Source organism: Simochromis diagramma, unplaced genomic scaffold (assembly GCF_900408965.1).
Source record: "Simochromis diagramma unplaced genomic scaffold, fSimDia1.1 OVJJ01000361.1, whole genome shotgun sequence".
In the NCBI taxonomy this organism is placed as follows: Eukaryota; Metazoa; Chordata; class Actinopteri; order Cichliformes; family Cichlidae; genus Simochromis; species Simochromis diagramma.
This window is the reverse complement of record NW_024386860.1, coordinates 2,796,276-2,812,875: the sequence shown is the minus strand read 5'-3', so window position 1 is coordinate 2,812,875 and position 16,600 is coordinate 2,796,276. Positions and strand designations below refer to the sequence as shown.

The 16,600-nt window shown below is 41.6% G+C and overlaps 1 protein-coding gene across 3 annotated transcripts; it reads right to left on the bottom strand.

Moving 5' to 3' along the window:
* Positions 1-445: 445 nt before the first annotated feature.
* On the bottom strand, positions 446-14,392 carry stx17 (syntaxin 17). 3 transcript variants are annotated; one of them, XM_040029655.1, is made up of 8 exons: positions 14,213-14,392; positions 13,856-13,976; positions 11,370-11,578; positions 11,208-11,273; positions 6,464-6,790; positions 5,633-5,683; positions 3,827-3,913; positions 446-1,793 (listed from the first exon to the last, which is right to left on the bottom strand). In XM_040029655.1, the coding sequence occupies exons 3-8, from the start codon at positions 11,490-11,492 to the stop codon at positions 1,524-1,526; spliced, it is 924 nt and encodes a 307-aa protein (XP_039885589.1). In that variant the 5' UTR covers positions 11,493-11,578; positions 13,856-13,976; positions 14,213-14,392; the 3' UTR covers positions 446-1,523. The 3 variants fall into 3 exon arrangements, with proteins under 3 accessions (XP_039885589.1, XP_039885590.1, XP_039885591.1); XM_040029656.1 differs by lacking the exon at positions 13,856-13,976; XM_040029657.1 differs by lacking the exons at positions 13,856-13,976; positions 14,213-14,392 and adding an exon at positions 13,676-13,849.
* Positions 14,393-16,600: the final 2,208 nt, after the last annotated feature.

Below are 16,600 nucleotides of genomic sequence, written 5' to 3'. Positions count from 1 at the left end.
GAGGAAGAAGAAAAAACAACACACAGGCAAATTAACAGGAACGTGACATTTTCTTTTGTAATTTGATCAAAAAAAAAAAAAAAAAAAGATGTGGGAAGCTGTAGTGTCCAGACCTGAGGCAGCAATCCGCAAGAAGCTGGAACTGCTGCTGAATCAGAATGAAGTCATGAAGGATACGAATGCTTGGCAGATCTGTCCACTCCACCCTCATCTGAAGATGCTGAGAAACATCCTGCAGTCAGAACATTTCTAGCCAGGATCCTTTTGTTAGAAATCTTTTAAATCCACAGACATATGGTGAAATCTAAAGGTCAAAGGGCAGGCTGGGTACTTTTCATTGGGATTGTTGTGGCAGTGACACCTTGGAGTTCTGTTCCTGGGAGTCAAAAGTAAAGAAGAAACTTTTTTGAAATACTGTACTTTAACATGATGATTGTTGTTGTTGTTTTTTGCTGTCATCTGATAAATGTGTCATCGTGCTGGGGGAGAAGAGACTTTCCCAATGCTAAAGTAAAAAGGCCAAAACATGAGGGGAAAACCCACACGATGAACGGTGGAAATTTAGTCTGCCACTTAAAATTGAGTTCTCTTAAAATTGCTTTTGTGTCTTTATACGTCTACAAGTTTTTGGTACTAGATGCTTGAGAATCCACAGTTGGAGCTCTTGAATACGGGGACCCATTGCTAAGTTTGTACTGCGCATCCTGCCCTTCCCACAGAGGCCAACAGATACCTGCATAATGACATATCAGCCCACATACAGACCAACAGGGGGGAGTGTGATGCCATTTCTTAACCTGTCATCTCAGAGGAGAAGAAGAGTTTAAAAAAAAAAAAAAGTAAATTAAAAACCATTTTACAGGATGTTGTCTACAGCTTTGTCATTTCTGCGGTTCATTCTGTTTATCCAATGAAGAGCCAGTGTTAAAAAGAAATGTTTTATTTGGCAGCAGCAGGATAAGATATGGACAGTAGCACTATGTGCATCAATATAATTTATAAAAACCAAGTATCACTTAAATTTACACAAAGCTGTTCACATTACTATCTGCATCAAACAACTGAGGCATAGCCATCGGTAAACCTGAACACCCTGGAAATGAGCCTAAGCAACATGGATTAACTGCTCACATTATTAGTAGGGTCTGACAAAACCGTCTTAAAGTAATTTGATTTGAGTGCTGAACATTGTTTTTAGTAGAGAGTTGTGCTCAATAGTCAAAAAGCACAAAAAAACAAAACCCTGAAGTATAAATAACTGGTGCTGTGTTCAGAACATAAAATCAGTGGTGTATAAAACGAACATCCCCACAGAAACACCATTCACCCTGGAACATCAGCGTGTGACTCTTAATTAAGGCCGTCATTACATAATTGTTTTACACAGTGCTTGGTAACAGCGATGTTTAAGGCGAGCACCCGACATTCAGTCTCTCTGAAGCTCAACAACACCAGAGGTGTTCATTGGTCAGTCAATACAGGACCGTCAGTGATAGGTCAGTGGAACACCAGGGGCTGATGGGTCATTTGTCCTTCCTCGCCTCTGGTTCATCTGTTGGTGGTGGTGATGGTGGTGGTGATGGCGTCGCCGTCAGCTGTTTCATCTGTAGATCCACTTTGGCTCGGCGGTTTTTCTGGACCAGGTTGCCACCAGCAAACCCCAGGGCGCCGCCTCCCAGGGCGGCAGCCACCCCTGCAGCTTTAAAGCCAGCCAGCAGGCCAAGTGGGCCTCCTAATACACCGCCCAGCAGCGCCCCGGCAACCGGCAACACCGCCAACTTGTAGCCAACTGCCTGGAGAGACAGGAAAAAGAGATATGTTCTAGTTTAATTGAACACCGCTGCAGACACACACACACACACACCTTTGGTGGCATTAGTACTTTGTGGCTTCAAGACAGCGATAGAGTTTGGATGAGTCTTTCATGATCACACATCAACTCACAGAAGAAGGGAGAAATTAGAAAATAAATACACAAACAGCCTTGCGTGTGTAAATGTAAACCGTCACTTCCACGGCTGCATCAAAGCGTTTTCATTATCTCCATTTAGGAAAAAAAAAAATCAGAGAGATGTGGGCTGTGTGTGTTATTACAGCTGTTATCATCAGAGTGGAAGGTGCTCTTTGCTGATGGCAATTAATGACTGATTCCCTGACCATCCTCACACACACACACACACGCGGACACTCACTTGATTAACACTTCACCATTAAATTAATCTAGTTCAAAAGCTGGCATCGCTTGTCCCCACCCCTGTGGCAGTTGAGGGAATGTTAATTTCATCTGAGCTGAGTTAAAAGGACTCTGGGTGCAGGTTGTGGAGGGTGGAGGAAGCGTGGGTGTCGTGTGTGACTATGAGTCTGTGTCTGTGTGTAATGCCGTTTGACCTGATGACAGATTACAAGCTTTCAAACGCGTTAAAACATCTGACGTCCTTCGCATCCGCCTTATCTCGCCACAACCTCCTCTAATGTGCGGCCCACTCCATCTACCCGTGACCTTACAGAGAGGTCAGCTTTCGTTTTGTTTATTTGGGTCAATTTAATTTTAAAGAAACTGCTTAAAAAGAATGCTTTATTGAAAAAAGTTTAAAGGTCAGTGTGTCCTGACTGTTAACAGCACAGGGTTTTTGTCTAATCAGTCTGTATGCACAGACCCTTTTTACTTGGTTGATTCACAATTTAAAGTCCACTTTAAGGTAGAAAATCTTAATAAAATAATACATTTTGCCTGATTTCTTCCAAAAGATGCTTTTGCTGCTAATCGAATATCCCTGATTGTACTGTTAAAACAGTACAATCAGCCTGGTCTGGGTAATTTAATGACAATTTTCATACATTTTTAAAACATTTCATACACAGACTCATTAGCTAACTGAAAAATGATAAAATTATGAAAACAAGATGCCTGTCAATATTGTTCTGACCCTTTATTTAAGCTCAACTACTCTGCAGATTACTGAGTAGTGTTAGCTGTGCTAGAGAGGCTGATATAATACATTTTTTCTACGTCATGATCTCAACAAAAGAAATTTACCCTGACTGTATTTTGGTGCTGGCAGAAAACTCAAAAGCAAGCAGATAGTCCTAAAGGAAGCAAAAGAGGAAAGCAGATGACAGAGGGCTGTTTTTTTTAGTTATGTAAGCATTTACAGGTGTGACTGTGTGTCATCACCATCTCTGAGTGTTTGTAATTACAGTCCAATTACTCCACAGTGAGCTCAAAACAAAGACAAACATGGACGGCTTCTTAGATTTCTCAAATTAAATGTAAAGTCAGGAAAATCTGTACCGAAAAGCACGATTGTTCATTTTCATCGTGCGCTGCTGTGTGCGTGTGCATGTGTGTGCCATTTGACAAAAACAGGTGATTCATTCTGGGTATTACACACAAACCTTTCGACATTTCAAGTGTGTGATACGTGTGAAGGGCACTGAGTCGTCTGCTGACTTACACTCAGCGCAGAGCAGTGTAAGGGCGTGCTAAGCTAAAGGCAGTGCTGCTCCTGGAAAACTATTAAACAATCATTTAAACCTCTTCTCAATGCTACACACACACACACACACACACACACACACACACACACGTGCAAACATACAAACACACTTCTCTTCTTGTCTCTTGTCGCCCCTCTTACCCCGCCTCTCTCCATCCCTCTCCTCTCTCTATTTCCTTAATTGCAGCTTTCCTCCGTATTCGAACAGATCAATAGGGACAAACGCTGTGGAATGGCTGGGAGGCAAAGTGCCATCGATCTCCCCATCTCCCAAACACCACACACACGCACACACATCAGATTATCAGCACACACACATTAATACACACCTTCCCCAGGCTCTTGGTCCCCTCCTCCACGTTGGCAGCGGCTGTGTTGACGTTGTCCTCTATGCTGTCAATCTTCTCCTGCTGGGACTGATGCGCAGGGGTTAGACACACACAACACGCATTAACACACACTCATATGCTAGCAAGCAGATTCACTTACAAACACGCGCACACAGACACACGTGTAAGCACAATTGTTGTGCAGATATTTTTTTTACCCATCCAAATTCTGCTCCGCAGGACAAGTTAACAACAGAGGGGTGTGTTTGGAGGCTGCAGGTATATTCAAGGGAGATTTCAGTGAGGGTGGGGGTCATATGGTGTGTGTGTGTGGCATTGTGTAGATCTCATGAAATATTCAGAGTGGCAGCTGTCTCTCTCCATGTGAGGGTTGGATGGACACAGTGACCAAATAACAACCGGAGCATTTTTCTTCCTCAAAACAGTTTCTTTCTTTCTTTCTTTCTTTCTCGCGAACTAAAAAATCCGCTTCTCTTATGAATACCCGCGTGAAAGCTTCCTGTTATTTTGTGATGGTTTTCGGAGATTTTAAACCTGTAACCCTAGACTTAGAGATCGTGTGTTAGATTTTTCACATTTTCATTTTCTGCACCATTCTTCTTTCCAGCTTAAAAGCTGCAGTGGCACAGAGAATTGGGATAAAATGAGCGGCAACAACCAATTATTATAATTACTCTGATTAATCAAAAATTTGCAGATTTGGCTTTTACTAATAATTTAACCAGTAAAATGTCAGAAAAAAAGTGGGAAAAAAAGCTTTAGCTCCTTTTTTAGCTCCACCAAAAGTGCCAAAGCCCAAAACTGTTAATGTAACTCTCCCATTAAAAGTGATCATGACCCACTGTTCACTTTTGTTTTAAAAGAAAAATATCCTAATATAACCAGATACAGCACTCACAAAAGAAAGAATCTTGACTAGAACAGTTAGTTGACGTTAACCATGTTCTGACTGTGTTCATGAGTTTTGGTGAATGTTTAAAAGATCCTCGTAGCTGTTAGTTTATAACATTTAGCACCAGTAACTCCAAAACAATCAGACAGCTCTAATATTATAATACTGTAATGAGAATTAATTTAATGCTGTGTTTCTGCCTCAGTACAGACACAGAAACATACAGATAAGCGTGAAGGCGCCCCAACATCGGAACAGACACAAACATGACGCATGTACAGACACAACCACACACTCACACTCACTCAGTATTTCCACTGTGGCTGAGTGCTGGAATATTACTCCCCTAACGGCTCTTTTCACCCTTGAGACACCACAACATGTCTATGCTCTTTCTGCCACACCCCCTCCCTGTGCCTCTTTGTGTTTTTTCAGCCTAGCTACATCTTTACTCGCCCTCCTCTTCACTGTTAATCTCTCCTTCACTCAGCCTCCCTCCATCCCTGAGGATAAGAGTGATAATCTGAGCCGTCTGTTCTCCACCTGCTCCGATGTATCCCTTGTTTCCCCTCCTCTCTCCCCCCCCTGTGAAAACCTGCCCCCCCCCCCCCCCTTTCTCCCTGCTTCACTCTCACTCATCTACTTCTGAATCTCTCCTCCGCTGAAGGGCCTCTGGGGCCCCAGCACTACTCCGGAGCTGCTCTGTGTAAGCTTGTCTCAGTGGGGCCTTACCAAGCAACGCAAGCGAGCACGCGCACACAGACACACACAGGTCAAATACACACCACCCACCTCCTGGAGGTGCACAGAACTCTGTCACATTGTTTTTGTTCACAGGGGTGGCTGTGCACACATGTAGACAAAGAAATGCAGAGCTGAGCGTTTGTACTCACATGGACGAGGATAGAAAACTCTGTCACCAAACCGCTCAGCTCCTTCAGATCCTGAAAGGGGGGAAAAAAATAAATTAAAATGCTGTATTGATTTGTTTGAGGTGCTTATCGTACAAATCTACAGCTACAAAGTGTCCAGACTGTCAGTGAATGGGATTCATAACTGCATTAACGAGAGTGACTAATTAGGATGTGCTATAGATCTAAATGTGTCTGCAGGAACGGATATCATGGCATACATGTGAAATAAATCATGAATTTAAATTTAGCTGTGTGAGTTTCAGGGTTCTCGTACCATGCTGATAACTATGACATGTCGCCTGTGAAAAAAAAACGCCCGCTGTGTTGCTTTTAAAGTCTTTTTCCAGGTGAGAGTTCATGCATACGAGAAACCCCTCACCCTACGCTTCTCTATCAGCACACTAAAAAGGACCACAGAACACCACCCAGTCAATAGCAGCGACTGTGGATACAGCAACATATGTAAGGCATAGTTTTGTTGATTTGCTATTATCCTATTAGGCCTAAAAAAAGAAGAAAAAAAAAAAAAGAGAGAGAGATGGAGATTGCATGCCTGAAACAATAAATCGACTTCTTTGTTTGCTATGAGATCACAGCAAAGAAATAAGTCAAAACTTGTAGGATAATAACACCCCACCATAACGGACAAATGATTTTTTATTAATAATCAACACACAGGCTTAAAGCTCGACATTTGTGAATATTCCCAAGGACATGATAAATAGATACATACATACATACAGCTTACCTAACAATTAGAACATATCTGACTATGACTGGCAGACTAAAGCTTGTTCCAGACGTGCATACCTCTTCCAGGTTATCCCAGGACTCAGCTGCTCTCTGATCAGGAGGGATTTCTGGAAGCTGGACCTGGCTTTGCCTGCCAAATCCTGGTACGTCGCCCGTATTGTCATCAGTGTGGCAGCTACTGGATGCACAGCTGGATGAATGAGTGGCAGGTGGTGACGCTGGAGCGGGCTGAGGCTCGGGGTTAGAGTGCAAACGGAGGAAGTCCTGTGCGGCGGCTGACGCCCTGTCTCTGACCGGCTTGATGAGCGCTTCCAGAGCGTCGGCGTCTTCAGCACGGACCCGAGTGCACAGCTTCTCCATCTCTCTCATGTTGGCTCTCAGCTGCTGCAGAGGCGCAGAAGAAGAGAACATTTTTCAGTTTGAATGACAGTGAGGGGTATGAATGTGAGGGAGAAGGGACACTTGGACGGCCAGAAGGACAAGCAAACCTGTGGTTAAATACAGCCGTCACTGCCGAAACAAAAACATGCAAGAAAAAAAAAAATAGAAAATGTGACGAGGCAGACATGGCATAACAAATCCAAAATCTCCAATCTGTATGGAAATAGTAACATCTCAAATCATCTCAATATCAAACATACATTTTCCCTCTGGCATGCAGACACTCCAGTTCTAAATACTGTTTGGATGAGAGTTGTGAAATTTCTTTCTTCCCTCATCTAATGGAACTAGATGGCATTCACTCTGTGTTCAAAGCACAAAACATGATCGGGTGACATTTAAAAAAACAAAACAAAAAAACCCCACACTCCTGTTTCATGTAGGAACTACTTTCTTTCTGCTGTCTACATCCGCCAGCTAAAGGAAGCTCACAGCTACCTGACATTATAGCTCAGCCAATGGGGAGTCCTTAACGTTTACATTAAATCCTGTCACCCTGTCAAGAGCACAAGCACGTCATCATCAGTAGATGCACTGTGATACGTCTGCAGGGTGTAGTTCAGTAACAATTAAAATGGTTCTTGTTCACAATGTTAAGTTTTCTGAGCAACCAGGTCATGATTTATATCACCCAAAAAGAGCACTTTGCTCTGACTGCAGGTTTACTTGTGGTTCCCAGAATATTTAAAAGAGAGGGGGCAGAGCCTTCAGTTTTCAGGCCCCCCTTCTGTGAAACCAGCTTCCAGTTTGGATTTGGGAGACAGACAAACTCTCTACTTTTAAGATGATACAGCATATAGTTAGGGCTGGATCATGTGACCCTGAATCCTCTCTTAATTACATTGATGGGGGCTTCCCACGATGAATGTTTCTTGTTGACGCACATTTTTCACTCATTATGCGTTTACACACCACTATGGTTACTTTGTCCTGTCCCCCTCCCCTTATCCCGAACCAGTGGCAACAGCTGGCCGCCCCTGCCTGAGCCATCTCTCTGTCGCCACAGCACCTGCTCATAGGGGGTCATATGTTAGTTCTCTGTATTATCGTAGGGTATTTACCTTACAATATAAAGCGCCTTGAAGCAACTGTTGTTGTGAGTTGACATTATATAATTAAAAGTGAATTGAATTCAATGATTTCTGTGAAGAAACATGCTTATGAGATTTTTAAACTTTTTTTTCCTTTGGTGCTTTGAGCAGTTCACTATATTCAACTCACAGCTAAAACAATCATATATTCCATCACTGAAACCAATTCTGCCCAAAAACATAAACCGTTCACACAATAGGAAACAAAATGATTTTTACTTTACACATAACATCAGTTGAATTCAAGAGAAAACACAAGTTCTTGTTCATTTAGCAATTGGCTAAATGAACTTCTTTGGCAATACAACACACACATATTCAGTGTGTTGTATTGCCAAAATGATGTGAACTAGAGTATTATGCAAAGGTTTTGAGCCTTCAATATTTTACTTCCAAGCAATCAGACTGTCCTGTTATTTTTTAAAGTCATCTTGAACAATAGTTCACCAGACTTTCTGAAGATCATTCAAAGGTTGTCTTTGGACTGATTTTACTCCGTTTCAGTCGTGTTCTTGTACCTGTCGATTATCACTGATTACCACTCAGTGTGTTAATAGACCTCTCTGCATTGAATCATATTTGTTATTAATCTCTGTCTCTCTTCCACAGCATGTCCTTTATCCCGTCTTCCTCCCTCATCCCAACCAGTCGCGGCAGATGGCCGCCCCTCCCTGAGCCTGGTTCTGCTGGAGGTTTCTTCCTGTTAAAAGGGAGTTTTTCCATCCCACTGTCACCAAAGTGCTTGCTCATAGGGACGTCATATGATTGTTGGGTTTTTCACTTTATGTATTATTGTAGGGTCTACCTTGCAATAAAAAGCACCTTGAGGCAACTGATTTGGCGCTATATAAATAAAACTGAATTAAATGTTTGTTTCTTAAACCACTTAGCACTGACCACCGAGTAATTCAAGCATAGCAAGGCCCCAAACTCAAGAGATTAACTAGTGTTGTGTTTACACATAAATTAACTAAGTTGTCTGTTAATTTAATTGGATAGAAAAGCAAACATCACATCACTATCAGTCACAGACTGGCCTCCCCAGAACCCGCACCTCAACCTTATTGGAGCAGTGTGGGATCACCTTGACAGAGAATGGAAGAAAAGGCAGACAACACCCAAAGAAGAGCTTTGAATGAGAAGAAATCTGGCTAAGAGAGTTCAGGCTATGTTGAAGAATAAAGGTTGTCATACAAAGTATTAACGTTCAAGCTTGTTAGAACTGTACAAACTCTGATATGCCTCAGATTCTGTATTTCTGTGTACGCGTTCATGTATTTCAATACATTGTTGCACCCATATTGTTTTTTTTTCCTAGCAGAATATAAAAGAAGAGTGGTGCAAGCTTTAGATATGAGGCTGAGGAACATCGCAGCGATCATCCCTCCAGGCAGCAGCATGACCTGGGTTCACAGGTTTTTGTTGTTTTGTCAGAGATGTGCCAATAACACATTCTGCTAATTACATGACACGAATATGCATATCCTTGTTCACAGAAGCAAAAAAAAAAAAAACCACACACACTAAGGTCATGTGCCTTTTAGCCTGCAAATTAACTGTGACTGCATGTAGTTCAAACACAAATGCCGCAAATAAAAACAGTACAGACTCTGCTCTCCTGTGTTAAAGTGTTTGCAGTAGATCGTGTGGCAAAAGTGGGGCTACTGAGGTCTGTCTGCAATCTTCTCTTGGGAGTTAGCTTGGTGCTAGGCTAGCTGGAGAGTATGTTATGGTGATGGGTGGGAAAACAGGCTTTTTTCCAAACAGATAAAATAAATCAACATAAGCATGCAGTGCCAATGATCAAAATAGGAACTCTGAATGACATAAACCAACCTATTTTCCTATGTTTGAACATTAAGCACACAGACAAACATCTAAAGCAGGGCAGACAAACTCCTACTCTGGATTTACACCATGAAGACATGGGAAAGCACTCTGTGTGGACCCCTGAGGGTTCGCCGGGTAATGGTGAGAGGATAGATGTGTGCCTGTTTGGAGTTATTTCACCTTCAGAGACATGGTGGCTTCTAGGCAACAACATCCCCTGAGGCATTTCACACTCACTATTTGAACAAGTTCACACACACGCGGACACAACACAAGAAAGATGGATTCTAGGTTTAGCAGCAGCTCTTTTCTTGTCCTGATTTAGTAAATTTATATAGATAACGCCGTTTCCAAAAGTACGTGTTTGTGTATATGTAAACATGCTGTTAATTCCAGCTGAACAGATTTCGTTGCTATTGATTTGCTCAACAGGAGGCAATTTTCTTGTCATCAACATCATGCAGGGTAGCTGGTGACATAGAGAGGGAGACTGTAGCTTCAGTCTCAAAAGTGGTTTCTTCACTGTCAAACCACCTCCATCACAACTGTAAAACAATAAATAAAAAAAATAAATAAATAAAAAATAAAAAAATACTGGCGGTGGCCAGTGGTACCCCTCAGCCTCCTAGTACACTGAAGGTATGAATTCCAAAACCCCACGTCCCCTCGTTCTCAAGGTATTGCATTCACAAGACTTTCAGAAAACTTGACCTCTCACCTCCAACCTTCAGATCAAGGTCACCGAGATTCAAAGTCATCTGGGATTTATCGATACCTACGGTATCAATTTAAAAGTCCTACATTGCTTCGCTCTCGAGTTATCACATTCACAAACTTGGGTGTCTGTGTTGCCTGCCAGCCCGCCCAGCAGAGTTATAACAATACTCCATCAACCCTATCTGCTGAGGAAGAGCAAAAGGTGTGCCTGAAAGTAGCTGGACCTTATGTTGAGTACTTGTCTCTGCGAAGCTGCTGTTTTTCTGTTGCTCAGTGACTCTTATTCCACACAAATCAGTATTCATTTTATTATATTGGCACGCTTCAAAAGGCATCTGTTTGAGTCACAGATCATTTCAAACAGGCTTGGTAACGATGACTGACACATTTCTCCTTCATTCAGACGTCACAACAAACGCTGCCTGTTTAAACACTGGATAAAGACACCGGTTGCTGCCCTTTTACTCCGTCTTTACTTCGATCTTCAAACTGGAACAACATGACAGGCACAGATCAGAAACATCAACATCCGATATTTAAGAGGTCATGGGGTGCACATTTTGGAGACAAAAAATATAATACGCAGAGTCATGCTTGTTCAGGAATTTCAATAGGCGGTGAGTCACGTCATCCTCTAAACAATTGTCACATTCACTAAACAAACACATACACACAAACACGCCTCTGCTTTTCTATTTACTTCACAGGTTATCACTTCATACCTGAACAGTTCTGCTGGCATTAATATGCTCCTGATGAAGGCGATCCCATTGCTGGGTATGCTGGTACTGTGAAAGAAACTAGGAGTTATTTATCTGAAGGCTGGAAGTAAGAGTTTGAAAGTGAGGTTGTGATCCTGTGTGCAGCCAGATTTGAGCCGTCACCTTCAGTATGTTGTTATGGTGTTTCTGCAGTCTCTCCAGGTCTGTGGGCAGAGCCACTTTAATGAACTTGTGGATCGGTGCCTCCAGGCGCCTCAGTGTCAGCTTGTTGCCTTCCTCTGCCATGTGTCCCGCTGACTGCCCACAGCCAACACTACTGCGTAACTTTGACAAGGCACCTACTCAGCTTTATCTCGCTGCGCCCACAGATACTGTAAATACCAGCAGAGTATTTTAATATACAAAATTAATAAACTCAGCGGCACATGTAAGTCTGAAAAAACTGCCACCTCAAAAGGCCAGCATCCGGCGGCATAACCAGACAGTTTGCACAAGTGTGGCGATGATCAGACCATTACTTACACTGGGGTGTAACAGAAAATCATATTTAACTATCCTTTTAAAAAAAAAAACAAAAAAAAAAAAAACAAAACAAAAAAAACAGGCCAAACTGTTGTACACCAAATAGTTAAGCTTAAGTCATTAACGTTTTGCATTTGTTTATGAAAACAGACATGTACAAGCCATTCCCCTCTGTGTATCAAAGTATTCTAGATTCAAATGTGAGGCCATCTGTCTGACAGATAAAGCCTGGCCCAAATTGGTTCATGCAGCAAGACAATGACCCCAAGCACAGCAGCAAATCCACAACAGAACAGCTAAGAATGACAACAATCAAGCTGGGGCAACAGCTCAAAGTTAAGACCTCAACCTGATTGAAATTCTGTGGTGGAATCTTGGATCTACAAGCTACTGGATCAAATGGTGTACTCAGTTTTCCACAGGACTGCATAACAGAAGTGTTTACACCATCAAAATGTTTTTAAGTACAGTAAATACTGTCATTAAAAAAAAAAAGGCAAAAAAAAAAAAAAAAGAAGATAGAAACAAAGCAAACAAAAAACAGTGACAGTTACTAGATAAAACTCCAGTTTTTCGTGTATCTTAATGTTTAAACTATCATTTGAAGACATGTATTTGGGCTTTGGTGAGGATAACTAGCTTGCAGCTTTGTATTCACACTGTACTGTAGATGTTTATAATAAAACTGATATATGTATAATTCAAGCATATAAAAGGCACTTAAATCAAGTGACGAACCAATGACATGCCTTCAGAAAACAGACAACTTAGCAAATAACCAATTTTAAATTATACATTTTAAAATTGGTTAAACATTTTTACTGGAAGCCTGTCCCAAAAATACACAATTTGTTCTCGTTTTAGTCGAATCTAGGGCTGTTCGATATAATGATATATATCGGATGAGGAAACGTCTATAGTTTCATTTTACGCTATTGTTTATTTCGTGGTGTCACAAAATAAACTGTTTACTGCAATATTTTTTTTCATCGTTTTGATGGTCACTGTAGTGGCTATATTAATTTCTTAAAGTTCTCTCTTTCTCTTATATTTAATATAACCAAACTACAGACGGACAAGCGCCTGTTTTTATGCTTTATGGTTAGCAACAACGATGGTAACACCATCGCGTGTCCGCTTGTTTATGTACCACACAAACCTTTCACAATAAAGCTCAAGAGCCTGTTGAGAATTTTCAAAATAAACTGAATCACGTGAAAGAGCAGATTATTTACAGATGAGAAGTAAAAAAGAGCCGCCAGGTGCTAAAAAATAAACCTTAGACTCAAACGTTAGAACAGGCTTTTCCCCGCAGCACGCCGTGTAATAAATACTCACAAAGAAAACGGCGACCGTTACAACTTATGTCTAAAAATGTATCGTTTCATGCATCTGTTAAAACACTCGACTCCAGCTACATGACGCGCAGCTGGAAACAGTTCCCGCAAGTCAAGCTGCACGAGATTCACAGAATTTACAGAAAATGTTACATATCGTTATCGGGACGATAGAATTCTTATATCAGGATATGAGATTTTGGTCATATCGCACAGCCCTAGTCGAATCCATGAAAATTTTTTTTCAAAGTTCACACAGTTTGACAGGCATAAAATAGTGTGTTCGCACCAACATGGTGATTCCCAACAGCTATTAGGTAAAAACTTGGAATATTTCGGCATGGTGAGCAGTGTATCCTGATAAAGAAATAAATGAAATTGGTCCTTTAGTTGAGTCACCAACTGTTCACTGAAGCCTCATTAGAAATGGTCTCAGTGGAGACAATCATGAGCGTCTACATTCATCTGTAAAACACACTGGAGGCTCTGTCATGGTTTGGGGCTTGGGACAGCTTAAAAAAAAAAAAAAAACTAAGAAAGCCATAGGTAATTAATTTTTCAGCAATGACATTAATCCCAAATACACTGTCAGATTCTCTAAAAGCATACCTGAATAGAAAAAGCACAATGGAACAGTCAGTCCTGGATTTTCTCCCCAGAGGCCCACATACAAGTGGCTCAAAACTTTTGCACAGCAATATAACTCTTATTAGCAGTTCATACCAAAACAAACAAACAAAAAACAACAACAACAACAACAACAACAACAAGAACACCAGGTTATTTTACTTGTTGTTTTGTTTGTTCCAGCGTTAATGGCAATTAACTTCGGAGTGACGTAAACGGTTTGATGACGCCTTCTACTGTTCCCTTCAGTCCACATTTCGAGGCCACGTCGCACGAACTGTCCCTGAACAGAAAGTGAAATCACTCAGTTTGGCTAATGACAGCAGACTGGCCCAGCAGGTAACGCTAAATTAATCCATTAGTGTCACTAGCTAACTGCTGAGGACGTCAAGAGCTTTGTGAACGGCAGAAAACTTCCCAGACGGAGTTACTAGCTAATTCAGTAACTTCACCCGGATACAGGGAGCTATCAGCCCGCTGCTGAAAACATAAACTCACAGGGCGCACATCGACACTTACCAGTAAAAAGACAACTCGACAAAGTCATTTACACTCGCTAATGACTACTGCGAGCCTCCATATTGTGAAGAAAAACTTAAACGTTCAGACAACAACTCGCTGCCTCTTCGGACAGAGGTGTTGTTTATAAACAGCTCCCAGTACGTCCGCGAATAGTTTCCGACCACAATCAGCAGCCGCAGAACATAATGTTCCTCATCACTACCCCGTGATACCTGTTCTGATAGCGAATCAGTGACATGTTTCTAAAATAATACTCCCGCTGACGGTAGTGTTTATTTCCCCCATCGGTCACATTTTATTGCTTCAGGAAAATGACTGTTTACCATCTGTTCTTCATCTAAAAAAAAAAAAAAAAAAGATTTGCACACTCAATTTCTTACATTAAAAAATTTAGCATGCAGTAGCCACTAGTTTCACCCTGCCCTCGAAAAAGCCTTATTTATCTGAATATTGTTATTAGATTTAAAACAATATATTTGATGTTCTTTGTTAAAGATAAACGATGACATAACAGCGAAACTGACCAGTTAAATTAACACAGATATCAACTTTTTGTGGCTACTTAACATTTCTAAGCTGGTTGGGGTTTTGTTCGGGCGTTTGGACTTCACAGCTTAGTCATTTCCAAGCTGCTGGCCTCAGCCCTGATATGTGGTCATACTGTTTTTTAAAATACACTGTGAAAGTGAAAATGTATGACATTTCAAAAATGTGTCACGGCCCTTTCTTTTTTCTTTTCTTTCTTTTTTTTTGCCAGCCAGACATTTAAACTAAAATGAACATGTGCTACAAATAAATAAATACAAGTTAGAAATGCTAGATTGTTCACACTTGCGCGTCTTCCACACCGCTTTTTACCGTGCGTGAAACAGCAACAATCCTGTGGAAGGAAACATTAGATGTGATATTTTTTGTCTGTGTTGCGTTTGGAAGAAAGACTGGGGTTCCCCCTCCTCTACTGTGAGATCAGCCAGCGTGAGTGGGTCTATTGCATGTTTCCACTTCTATTCTTCAGCACCTTTTACCTTTGACATTTAGGCCAACCCCCCACACACTCTTCCCTCAGCGGATGCTCCAATGCGAAGGGCCACAGCACACAGTCCCCAGCTACAGGGGATTTCCCCTGGTGCTGTACACATGTTGTTAATGTGTGTGTTTGTGTGTGTGTGTGCGTGCGCGCGCGTGTCTGTGCTCATATGTGTTTGCTTGTGTTTATGCAAGTGTGTCTGTCCACTTTCAGGGGACTCCCAGACTTGCAGACTGAGGGGGAGGAGGGAATAGAGCTGACAGCCTAAATAGCAAATCATCATCAAAATGTTTCTGTCTCTGTGTTTGTGGAGACAGAGAGAGAGAGAGAGAGAAGGAGGAGGAGGAGGAGGAGGTGTCTGAGCGTGTGTAAGTTGTACCCTTGATGTGCCCACATCAAGGGTACTTACAAAGAAGAAGCATGTCCCGTTATGTAAATCATTCAAGTCTAAGGTGAAGACTTGCTGTGAGGTTATGTTTATGTCAGGGATGTCAAACTCATTTATATCAAGTGGGCTGGACCAGTAAAACTGCCCTTTCTGTCAGTTATAATATACGAACATTACATGAAATTTCATCAGCAGTTCCCAGTTTTTCTACACGATAAAGAACGGCTGCTGTAGGAAATGAAAGAAATGTGTCAGCATGACTCTTTGGGCTTAAACTGTAAGAAATAAATCTGTAAAATTACAGGAAATGTTCTGCTAGCTTGTTGCTCAGACTGTGATTTAGGTATAAAACAAAGAATTGTTCCTTTTTTTTTTAAACCATTGTAAAACACAATTTCTTCTTCACATTTTCCAAAGCTGTCCAGTGGGCCGGTTTAGAGTCTTTGATGGGCCAATTCTGGGCCCTGGGCCTTATGTTTGACACCACCGGTTTAAGTGAATAGTCGGAATCAGTGATTTGGCGTGAATGAAACACCACCATGTGTGTTTAAACATGTGTCGTTTGGGGTCCCAGGAGGACTCAGGTGCCATTTGTTTCAGTCTAATCCGGGAGGTCTGTCAGCAGGAGAGGAAGCAAGCAGGGAGCTCCGTTCATGTCTTACCTCATGAATCTTTACTGGTTTTTGTTGTGGCAGGTGTGATTAGCACATCCTGATGCCTCGGTGGATATGGGCCTGTTTTTTTTTGTCATGGTAGACTTTGTGACAAGTCATGGTAGGAAAGCACAGGCGTTTCTAATAACATTAACTATGGCAGGTGGTCCAATAAGCCAGGACACTGCTTCCACAAAAAGCAGACATGAACCTGAAGCCGCTACATAAACATAGTCATGATTTTAATTTCCCTGCCCTCTTGATGTGTACATGAAAACATGCTTGCTGTTGTTTATACATGGCTTTATGAGAAGAAC